At 42.1% G+C, this 12,249-nt stretch overlaps 1 protein-coding gene across 1 annotated transcript in view; it reads left to right on the top strand.

Annotated features, from left to right (window-relative positions):
* The first annotated feature begins 260 nt into the window (after nucleotides 1-260).
* Nucleotides 261-12,249, top strand: part of LOC143378718 (tyrosine-protein kinase Dnt) — a 135,804-nt gene continuing 123,815 nt past the window's right edge. The window contains exon 1 of the mRNA XM_076830645.1: nucleotides 261-911. Coding sequence (XP_076686760.1) covers nucleotides 767-911 — 145 coding nt within the window. The 5' untranslated portion in view covers nucleotides 261-766. The remainder of the gene's footprint in view (nucleotides 912-12,249) is intronic.

Below are 12,249 nucleotides of genomic sequence, written 5' to 3'. Positions count from 1 at the left end.
CGGGAAGGACAGGAATAAAAGCGCGGAACTTGGTGTGGTGATTTCACGTTTCCCGATATTTTGACGATTCTCACGGCGCGCCACTGTGCGCCGGCTATCCGAAGGTGTGACTTACACCTCCCGCGATTCGCAGCGCGTACGCATACCGTGTTTTATACAGTGATTTGTCAGCCGTATGCGTATTTGGCGTCGCACCCCAAACGGGCGCAGGCGCAAAGTCGCGTCGCGCCTCGAAAACGCGAGTGCCAGCCGTCAGTTGCGTTCCGACGCCTACAACGCCGAGGTCGTCTCCCATGGTACCTTGGCACGTTCCGCTCCGGCCCTTGTCACTCGCGTTGCCATATGACCGTCGCTCCTCTTCGAACTCACGAGAGCATGGATGATCGGTAACCGATGCCCTCGTGCCACGCTACACTGCGCATTCTCTGACGTGATACCTCGGTTCGCGCTGCGTTCAAACTCGTCGGACGCACGACGCTCGAGACCGAGGGGGTAGTTAGCGATAGAGACGGCACGGAGAGGGGAGAGGGTCGGGTGACGGAGGTTTGGCAGGACTTGGAGATTCGATCGTGAGTCGATGACTCGTCACGTGGTCATATAGCAACGAACGATGGACCCGCGCTTAAGAGGGGACCAGGTGAAGTTGGCTGGTGCGGGCACGGCTGGCTGCTGGTGGATTTCTTCGTGACTTCTGGCGTGGTCACGTGGTAGGGAAACGGAGGCGAGTGGTGTGTACGGTTTACGCGCGTGATTACAACGGTGCGTGATGTTATTATGTGAGACAATGCGGTGGGGTGATTGGTCCTGTAATCTGTTGCGACGTAAGTTCTTCGTCCTTTTGGTTCTGGTCGGCTGCGGCGATGGATACTTGAACATCTTCATCAGCCAGTCCCAGGTCATGAAGTTGTTGGGTAAGTGGGTAGATGCATCTATTTCTGGGCTGTGAGGAACATGTTCTTTGGGAACGACCAGCTTAGAATGTTTAATTACTAGCGGTCTAAAGAGATGAGCAAGTTGACTGGATAGAAGTTAGTGAAATAGGACGCGATTAGAAGTTAATGAAATGAAAGAGATCGTGAAGTAAACATTCGCAGAACACGTGGAAAGATTACTAACAAGGGGAGATCCAGAACCTGAAATTTCAAAAAAATCTGTAGGGGATTTCCTCCTGGTTACAACGCAATTTTTGTTTGCTGCCCAAATTCACTCGAAGGGGGTGAAATTGACCCTTGAAAATTCGACTATTTTCCGATTTTGTGTTATAACTCGAAAACTGTAAGAGATAGAAAAAAACGTTTCAAGACAAAAGTTACTTCTTTTAATTAGACCTATCATTTGGTAAACAAAAATATTTTACAGTTCACGAGTTATAACAGAAAATCGGAAAATAACCGGATTTTCAGGGGTCAATTACACCCCCTCAGAGTGAATTTGGGCAGCAAACAAAAACTCCGTTGTAATCAGGAGGAAATTCCCTACGTATTCACAAAGTTTCAGAATTTTTTGAATTTCCGGGTTCGGGATGTTCCCTTGTAAGATTAAGGCGCTTACATCATGGTTTATTGTTACTGCGTCCTTTAAAGGTTAATGATAGGGTGCATAAACATCTAGGGAGGAAAGGCATTTATGCTTAATGTCGAATCACTTTTCACTTTTCTAATAGACTTTTATGTAATTTGAAGATTTCTAACGAAGTTTAGTGTCATTGATAAAAGTGGTGCTTCTGCACAGTTTACTTAACCCCCCCCCCATTTAATCACTCTTTGTTTTGAAGTGAATTATTAAACACTGTTGCCTTTAAATTGATTCAAACATAAAAACACTTCGAATGAAACAAAGAAGTTCGGAGAAATTCAACAATTGATTCGTACCTTCACATCCTGAGGAGTCAAGATACGTCAGAACTACCAGCTTCAGATTTTTAATCTCTGTATTTGTTGTATAATTTTACTTAATTTATACTATTTGCAGGAAGTAGCGTCATATTCGTCTAAGAATGGCAAACTATGTTAGACTACATAAAGCAAACGTTGCTTTTTCAATTCTCCACACGGCGGCGTAGGCAATAATTACAAAGAATTACAGACCCTTATTGAAAAATTTTTAAATTAAAACTTTATCCCATTCAAACGTAGAGACATATCTATCGAGAAAAACAAAATTCGCATTAGCCTATCGTGAACTTTTAATTAGGAACGTGATATAATTGTGCGTGACTGGATGGTAACGAGTCCCAGCTGCGTATAATTGCCAAATTAACAACGTCCATGGCGAACGAGGTCGAATTTAACAATGCGCACCTGTGCGAATCACATCGAGCCTCTATTGTCTCGTGGTCCTTGATATAATATTGATTAGTGTTGCGAAAAAATTAAACGGTCCTTTTGATTAGATGGGATCGCATTACAAATGGCGATACAATCGGCAGATATATTATTCTGGAATAATAATTGTCAAAATATGGGATGTGTTTACATACTGTATTCATCGTAATGGTACTCGTGACTTTTACACTACTTACGGTAATGGAACAGACAAAAGTTACGTATAAAAATAATTCGCTATTAACTGCCAATAAATTACAATAATTAAAATAATAATAAAACGAGGCTATCTTCAGTTTCTTTAATGGAACCATATTATTTATTCCATTTTGTATCGCAGAGGATAATACATATTTTGTGTCGTAGAAAATAATGTTATTTTCATTGACATTTTTTAGGGAAAAAGTAGCTTAAAAGGAGTCGATACTGTTACACTATCTATGTGTATGTTAAAATAAATAAGTATATGACGTTAGACATGTTAAAAATGAAATGTAAATACAGTGTACGTATTCCTTTTATTCTAATACGTGAAATATATATTAAAATTTTATTGGAACACTGTTAACAGCTTAAGGGGGTGTCTCACTGGGCGTTGAGGTGTGTGCGTACGCTGAACAAGCTAAGTTAAGCGTGCCCGTACACGCGTGTAGTAAACAAACCTTAAATTACAACTTTCGTCCTGGAATCGGCCAGAAGGAAGTTTTTGCGGGTACAGTTGCCTCCAGTAGACGTCTGTGCAGGGTGGTCTGGTGCGTTTGAACCTTAATAAGCACCGTACGTTGAAATAATAATGAATTTATGACTCGAGAAATGACAGAATGAGGCTTCAAGGATTCTCCGTCGATGGTATATTCGCGCCACGTACCATCAGAACGTACTAAATGTATGCATGTATACTTACTTTCTATTCCATCCGATATCACTTCACAGTTCTATGATTCATACGCCTCTAACCGCCTGTGCATAGCGAGTGCATGTGCACAGCTTGGGCGCGTCAGTTTTCCGCTAGTGCAAAAAGTGGAATAGCTGTATTTACGAGCGAACGGTCGCTCGTGACTCTTGGAAAATCGAGCCAATCCCAGCGGCGCATCCCTCAGAAATGGCTCCATCCCTTGTTTCTGGTGTCAATGGTCTTACGGTCGGATATCTACGCGCTTTTCCATGGTTTCGCACTGTTATATAGCGACCATCCCCCTATCCGACACGTACAGCCAAGGAGAGGGAGGGGTGAAAGGGGATAAAAATTGAAAAAAGTCCCGTGAATTTTTGTCGGACTAAAACCAGGCTAGGTTCCCTCTTAAATTTCGTTCTAATTCCACTTTTGCCTGAATTGCTGGGTAGTATGTAATGGAGAGATAGATAGATTTTCATGTTAAAAGTTTAGTTGCATTTCCTTTGCCCTTTAGAGCTACGTATGGATTTAGTCTTATCTTTTGAATTAGGTAAGTATTTTGCCATTCCATAAATACTTGGGTTCTTTCAGCACGTATGTCAGATGGACTTTAACAACTTTCTGTCTTTGATCCTAACTATATTTCTTCTTTCGTTTTCTACAATTCTTGCTTGCTTTTCTATTGAGTTCCTATTCCCCCTTTAGGAAACCTGACTGATGTTCTTCATCGCTACAGTTGTGTTGTTTTCTTTGTTAAAGTCGTAGAGGTTAATCAAAATGTCGGAAATGTTCGTTTGTCACGTCCAGTATAATGCTTTGTATTAAGTGGTGTTCGACCTGTTTGTCAACGTTCGATATAAAACTGTTCGAAATGTAACCTAAGTAGTGTTTATGTCAAATGGATAAGCGATGCTTGCGTCGAATTATATTGTTGTTAGTTCACTTCACAGAAAAACCACATTACTTATGACTAGACTGCGGAAGTTTATGCAAGTATGATATTTATTACGATAATTACGACCTCCCTATTGTAAGAAAATCTGTTGGGAAATGAAAGCAAAATAGTATTTTAGTTATGTTTGTATTTGGCGCTTCGCCGTGTATTCCTTTGTTTTTCTTATACACCTATATATATATATCGGGCTATCCCCGCTACTTGGTTCAGAAGGTAATAATAATTATTTTAAGTGGCCATCAGTTGCCCTAGTTGATAGGTGGAAAATTGATCTGTTTCCACATCCTTCGCGTTCTCCAAAAATAGTTCCCACCGTGACAAAAGAAAATGAAGCCCCTTACATGAATTTATGATGTGCAACGTATTCAGGCGTCCCGAATGCTTACCTCCGAATTTATCAGCCCCGAGCCCCAACAAAAGGAGCAGCCGCGCTCCCGTTTTTTCGGGGTTTAAAACCGCGCGCTGTCACCTTGAAAAATGTCTGACACGCGACGATGCAGCTTTGAAATCGTTAGTCTTCGTCCTGCCCGTGTCCTCGTGCAAGGATATCGAGGTGTCGCTAAGCGGAGTGACGTGCAACCGTTCCACGACGAAAAGAATGGTAGCTTTAGAGTCGATTTCTCAGGTGCCTAAGTACCCGTGAAACCTAACGGACGACGTAATCCTCGTTAGATCTCGAATCCCAGGCCCCTCCCTGCTGTCCCCTGACCGTCCGCACGTGGAGCCAGCGAGAAGGGTAAGGGAGAAAGGGTTGATCGTGTCGCGCGAGGAGCGATCCACCGGAGGCGAGTTTAGTCGGCGAGGCTCTCGAAAGTCACTTAACTTAGATTGCACCAGCGAAATGACTTTAGTTCCCCCGGAAAACTTCGTTCCGCTTTCAGAGCATTGCTTGAAAGCACCGAAAAAGTGGACGGTTGGGGGTGAGGAGGAATGCATGGTGACAGAGGGCGAGAGGTAACAGACGACAGGGCTTACAAGAAGTGCATCGACAAAGAGGCGCAGAGAGGGACGACGAACGGGGCATATTTGTGTGTGGGGGGGGGGGGAGGATTTTCGCTACCCCGAGGCAGCTAGCGAACCCAGCGGACGAAAATGTAAAGGTGCGCATCGACTTTGCGAGGCTTCCCCGCGATACCCTGCTTAAGGGGGGAGCCTGGTGTAACTAAATGAAAATCGAGGCATTTTTCGGGAATTTTTTTTAAACAAAGTATTTGATAGATCTTTCTGAAACTTTCAGGATATTGTATTAACAGGTTAAGGTATATAACAAAAAAATTTTATTAAAAAAGAGCGGCAAAAAACAAAGTTATGCCCAGTCCGTTGGCGACGCAATTATTGCACTGCGGGCAACGTAGCGTCTTTTGGTTTCATCTGAAACCAAAAATCGAACAGTTTTCTTTTAGTTCATGAGTGTACGCACAGAATGAAGAAATTTGAAACTTAAAAGATGCAAAATGAACAAATGGCGGCCTTTTGAATAAAAAGTTCACTGTTTCCAACGAAATTTTGCCTTAAATGTCTAAAAAAAAGTTCGAATCAGTACAAGCCCAAAGATTTACTAGAAAAAAGTTCCAGAATCTAGCTTTTCTTAAACAAGAGCACTTAAACGCACCAATAATGGACACTCAAGGGTAATATGAATGAACACTATTATAAAATTATGTTTGGACTTGAAGCAAGAAATTAAAAGAAGTCTCTAATTAATTAGCTGCTTATTTTAATAACTTATTTTACTCGTTTTAATAAAAAATGTTCATTCACTGGTACGTGTTCATTTACTGGTACATCCGCCCTATTCAGGCCAAAATTCTCCCTGCTGCGCGCGTTACTTATATGTACATTAGTATTTATAATGTTACCAGTAATATTAACTTACACATTTATAAAGGATATTAACAAGAATTTATAATAGAGGCAATTAGAATGAACGAAGCAAAAATGACAAACGAATTTCAGAATAATTTTATTTGAAACTAGAATCAATGTGCACGTATCGATTTAACGTATGACAAATGTAGCGAGACAGTTAACGTTTTAATCTGCTAAAGCGCTAAAAAATACGCGTTTCTGTTTACGAAAAATATGGTTCTAGGCAATGGGATGTATACGACGCTTGGCTTGGACCGCCTGCAAACTTTTAGGAAATTACTCTCGCTACATAAATCTCTCTGTCAAACGAGAGAAATAGTCGCCCCAGTACTTTTGAGTTATCGGGTCCCGAAATTGATTTTTAATTTGCTCCCATGTACAGCAGTGCGTGCCGTGCAATTGGTTCCCGCGTGTTTGCCGTCTGGACCGCCAAACGGACTGAAATAGTACAGTCCTCAACATTTTCATTCGCGTCGACTGCCCGTGCCGTCTCGCGAAACAACTCGCGCCGTTAGTTCTACTCGACCTCTGTCACTAGAAACGACAAGGGGAAATAACATGACTGCTGCCGCTGCGCAGATAAATCTGGTAAATTTTTAGGCGAACCTTGGTCCGTCCAGCTATGAAATGTGTCAAGTGCCGAACCGGGGTAATTGTTGGTCCTTTCTTCAGTTAGATAGTCGAGTAATTCGAGTATTCGAATATATGTACCTACGTTGAATTAAATTCGAATATTGTAACTCGAGTAATGTAGTCGACTATGATTCGCATTTTCGAATACTCTAATATTTCCTTCGAATATCGTCTTCTGTCTTGAGAAGAAGCCGGCGCTATCCCCGCTACTTCTTTTGTAGTTGCCGCGGTAAGTAAGAGGTGCTAGAGAATCCTATTCTAATTGTAAGTAATTTATGGCTCGTCGCTGTCGCGTGCCCCGTCGCTCATTCGCAATCCCTCTCACTCGCCACGGTAGAGAGGAATGGCGAACCGAATAGATTACCCATTTTGAGAAGAGCTCGCGCCTGATCCCGAGGTGCAGGCTCGTTTCAAAACAAAATTGGAGGTACCTATTCACCGGGGAGCATGTGTAGAATACATTTTACTGATCACGTTATTTGTTTGTTAAAACGATTCCTTACTCCCATATTTTGTATTATTATTGAAATCAGAAATGAGAATATATAGATGGCGAACTGGCGATGGTTATTTCTAACCCTTCGTGGTCACACTTCTGTAAAGTTACGCGGTGGTCGCACTGAGTCCAATGGACCCGGCCGATTTTTAAGCAGGTACCGTACGAACATTATCAGTCCAGTCGAGTCCCCAAAAATTATAATGCGCACTTTGAACATTGCAGAATATGGAATAGTCGCGATTTAGTAAGAAATGAAATGACAACATGTACCAAAAAAATCGGAATCGGATTCATTTAATATTGTTTTATTGGTATATCTTCGTAGCGCCGTGTCGCCGGAGTTGTCAAATTGTGTACAGTCTAGCGTGTCCAATTTTTGCCCTAAATAAAAAAGCGGAAGTTTTTCCTAATTAACATGTATTTATATCGCCAATGAATAAGAAACATTTATGCAAATTTTGATCACAAACAATTTTTTTACACCTTTCTGACGAGTAACCTCTTAAATGAGCAGAAATTGGGACATTCACCTTACTGGAAAGCCACAGACGGGGTTTAGGCGGAGCTAGCGTCGGACAGCTCCGCCTGCCATATTGGGCCTTCTTTCTGTGCAGTAATAGTACATCGGATTATCTTACCAATATCCAAAGACTGTGCCGAATACACGGCACAACCGGTGGTCACCCCCTTGTTTTCACGACATCGCTATATCTCAGCAAGGCACAATGCACGTTCGACGGCGCGGACGTCTCGCGGAAGATCATTTATCATTCAGTCGCCGCTATAAAAATATTGACGTGAACCCTTGCTGGCTGGCGGTTGGACGGGTCCTGGTGCGTGCTGCCAGGATGCAGGCGCGTCGTTTCGTCCCTATCAATTTCCACGAGTACACAGGCTGCAAGGAGCGTTAGCCAAATTGCAGCAGTTTGCCGACGGGTAGATCCGGCCAGACGATAACGTAAACCGCCATGGTTTATGGCTGAACGATCTCCCGTGTCTCGTGTTTGTGCACACGCTCGGGTGCGTGCGAAACGCGTTTGTACCTGTGGATTCACATATTCCCCCGATATGTGCATAAATACAGGGCGCACGTAGACGCAAGTGCAAATACATTACGTATTGATACACAGCCGCCGAGCGGCAGCACCGACGCGGTACGCCTTCTCAGTACTAGATGGCGTCTTAAATAAACGATGACGAGTGTTTTAGAAACGATTGGCATTTCGTTCCGTTACTCTGTGGACACCGCGCATGGAAGCTGTTTCGAGTACATTATTTTGCAGAAATCTGGAAGAAGACTGACATTATTTATATCACTGTTTGGCATTGATAGCGGCGTAACTAAAACACAAGTATAAATTTTTAGTTCTCTTGCAGAAATAGACTGCACAGCTACAATTTTTATCGTGCAAAACGGCACTTTTCTAGCTTCATTATATAGTTTCACACCAGAGAGCAAATGTGTGGTTATCAAGATGGCCATGTTTTTTCAACCGCACCGACTCATTTTCAGTTGTTTTGCTGCAGCTGTAAGTGGAAAGTTATGTTGCCTTCTCGTATAATGACACATTTCGTGTTGTGTCGATGTTTGCGTTGAAACCTTTGCGATCGAGTTACTTCGTTGGTAACGTTTCATTGTACGTTTTATTTTATTTCATCATGGGTTATAACTCGCAAAGTTAGAATTACATTTTTTCGAACAACGGCACAACTTAAGAAAAGGTGATAGACATAGGACTGGTTACGTTTACGGTCCCATGTGTCGCACAAAATACGGGAGTGCCTCATTATGCGCACGACCATTCAGGACCGCTGCCGTGCGATTTTCGGTGCACGATCACGATTTTTATCGCGGGCTCGAGCATACTCATCGCCAAGGGCAGTAAACAAGGCACGTCGAGAGTTAGTGAGATAGATCTTGAGATGGGGATGTTGATCGTGCGTTTTCTGAAGGATAGGCCACATGCAGTTTATGATATAATGTACAGGGTGTTTATAAATATGTGGGACAACTTTTCAGGATGGGTTATTCATAATAAAATTATAAAAAAATTTTTGGAAAAATATTCATGTTTGCAGGTTCCTTTTTCTCTTAAAAATGTAAAAAATCACAATGTGAATCTTATTTTTAACATTTTTAAGAGAAAAAGGAACCTGCAAACATGATTTTTTTTTCCAAAATTTTTTTACATTTGTGTTTCGTTAATCAAGATAGAACTATCCCGCACCCATACCAACTGAAAATTCAAAATTTAAATTTTTGCCTATATAGTAATCGCCCGTTATGAATGCGTCGAACGGGGCTAGCGGCGGACTCATAGTGGGTTGCGGACATGGTTCCGCGCCGCGCGGCCAGTGGCTGTGTCGACCCTTTCGTTTCCTCTCGCTCGTTGTCCGGTTCTCTCACTCTCGCCCGCAGGCTTCCAAGGAATGGTGGGGATAGTCGCTGGTCTCTCAACGGGCGGAAAAAACGGACTCATAACGGGCGATTACTGTATAGTATTGCTCCGCCCTAAGATTCACGATGTGAAACTTATTTCTTACATTTTTGAGAGAAACAGGAACCTGCAAACATGAATTTTTTTCCAAAATTTTTTTACAGTTGTGTTTGGTTAATCAAGATAGAACTATCCCGCACCCAGGCCAACTGAAAATTCAAAATTTAAATTTTTGTCTATATAGTATCGCTCCGCCCTACTGTATACGCAGGTACCACTAAAACGTAAAACTCTGGAAAAGATTTTACTATTAGGTATCCCTAATAATTTCCAAGGAAATATTTAGCAACACTTTACGTGGTCTACCTTGTATAAAGTCTGAATTGCTCACTTGCCCGTGTTTATGTTGCGGAATCATGTTTTCTATCTTCCCCTCTCTATCTCATTAACCTCGCCTTGCTGCGTAAACCTTTAGCATCACAATGAGTTAATTAATATACGTATTTTCTGCATAATTAAACGGAGCTTTCTGTACACCGTATTATTCGCCATGCTGTTGGTTGAATGGTTGGCGCGACGCAAACGTTTAAGCAGTCACGCATTGACGCTGGAAAATACAACGGATATAAATTCGAGAATGACTGACGTAAAGTAAGTGAATTTTCTGGCAATGCACCGTGACATATCCGCGCGTGAAAGCTAGGTACCAAATTACGCGTGTCGAGAGTGCGCAACCATTTTTTGCGGTAAAACGATTTGTCGATAATACAGTATTTCGATTGATGTTGTCGGGCTTTGTAACGCAGTTCGTAACGCGGTTAGCCAAACGCTATTGCAAGAAAAGAAAAGTGAATGTCGACGAACTCCAAATAAATACGGTCTGCTTATTGGCATTTTCGAATGGAAAGAAATCAAAGCATGCACAGATTTCAATCAAATATATTTTAAATACCTACGATTTGGGAATCAAGGGTCTTTTGATATTCATTCCACGACCAATATTTTTTTATTTTCTGACTACAAGAAATATCTCTGCTGTGGTAATCATTAGAAAGAATTGTGGGTTATAACTTTTTTGCGAGTGAAGGGATGATTTATATTTCGAAGTTAATTTTATCTTTCCAACTAACAATAAGTAGACTGTTTATTTTTTAAGAGCCCAAATGTTAAGTCCCAATATTACCTAGTAGTTTTAAAATGGTGTCCACTAATGGAGTTTTGTTTCTGCTATGTTTGTTAAATTTTGTCCTTAATAAATAAAATACAAATAGATGACAATTATCCTGATTTTGAAGAATGTGACATATACATATTATAGATTCCTTCATTCTACAAATGTTACAAATACGTTGCAAGTATCTGTCAGATTTTACACCCATTTATTATCGTTAGCAATACACGTCTAAAAGATCTTGCATGTTTTCAGGAATATGTGTGTAGTTCCTTCCTCATTTCCATTCAATTTTGTACCACTCCCTTCGATAGCATTTACAACAATGAACCAGAACCGAAACCGATATAGGCCAGAACCGTTTTCACTCGTAACTGTTTCAAGATTATATCGCTTCTCATAACTGTTTCGAGAACCGAAACAAACCGATATCATAACTGTTTTCAACCCCTGCTCGTTAGCCTGAAAGGTATATATATATGCCCATCCCTCCCTTAATGTCCGGGAGAGATGGGCAATGACACTTTTTTTTCATTTGTGAAATTTGTGTATTAAATAATAATTATTCGTTTATTGATATTAACGGATATGTAGACAAAGGATTGAAGTTTTGTTGTACATCATTTTCGTCGCTTTATTTCAAATAGGCTGGCTGTAGGAGGCTCCAAACGAAAATATGACCATCTCACCCGGACTTACCCTACAAGTTTCGCGTATGCCCTTCGGTTCGACTCGGGTGCACGCTCCGATTCGATCCCCCGCCATACGAAAATTGTTCGCAACACCTAGACGATTTACTATCAGACGTTATTTCTCCATTATACCGCGGCGGGCGCGCGTCGAATAGAAAGAATTAATTTGACAATGCGCCGGGTCGTTATTTATCGCGGCGAATTCCATCGCGCGGCGTCCAGCGTGCCATAAATAACACCGTCGAACGCGTTCAGCCCCGCTGATCCTTTCATTCCCGCCCGTTTCGCAAGACTGGGGTCCCGTCGCCTATCAAAATTGCATTATACAATGAAAAAACTTGGAATCGCCCCGGCGCGAAATGCGCGATGGACGGATGTCCGACTGGAGGCCCGGCAAGGAGGCCCACGGTACCATAAAATCCTCGTTGATCGATGAGGGACGAACGTTGCGTCGCTTCCTCCGCGTTGTCCACTTGACGCTGAACACGGCGGTCGCGCGCGTGCGGCAACACCAATCGCGATTAATACGTCGGGCGGCAAGTTTGATGATGCCTTTGCAGTCCAATCGGCAAATGCTGCCCGACACGAGCGTCGCGACGGTCCCGTCCATCCATCCATGTACACGGGAAGTACATAGAAGGTGATTGAGGGTGGTTGGCACAACTGGGCGTAGATTGATTTCTTATGTAAAAGTAAATCGAGAATGTGTCAGATGTACGAGAAAGTTCTTGCATATATTGGAAACGGTGGCGTGCTTTACTACTAGTATTTTA

Source organism: Andrena cerasifolii, chromosome 2 (assembly GCF_050908995.1).
Source record: "Andrena cerasifolii isolate SP2316 chromosome 2, iyAndCera1_principal, whole genome shotgun sequence".
Taxonomy (NCBI): Eukaryota; Metazoa; Arthropoda; class Insecta; order Hymenoptera; family Andrenidae; genus Andrena; species Andrena cerasifolii.
The sequence above is the reverse complement of the archived record's forward strand: the minus strand, read 5'-3'. Positions and strand labels throughout refer to the sequence as shown.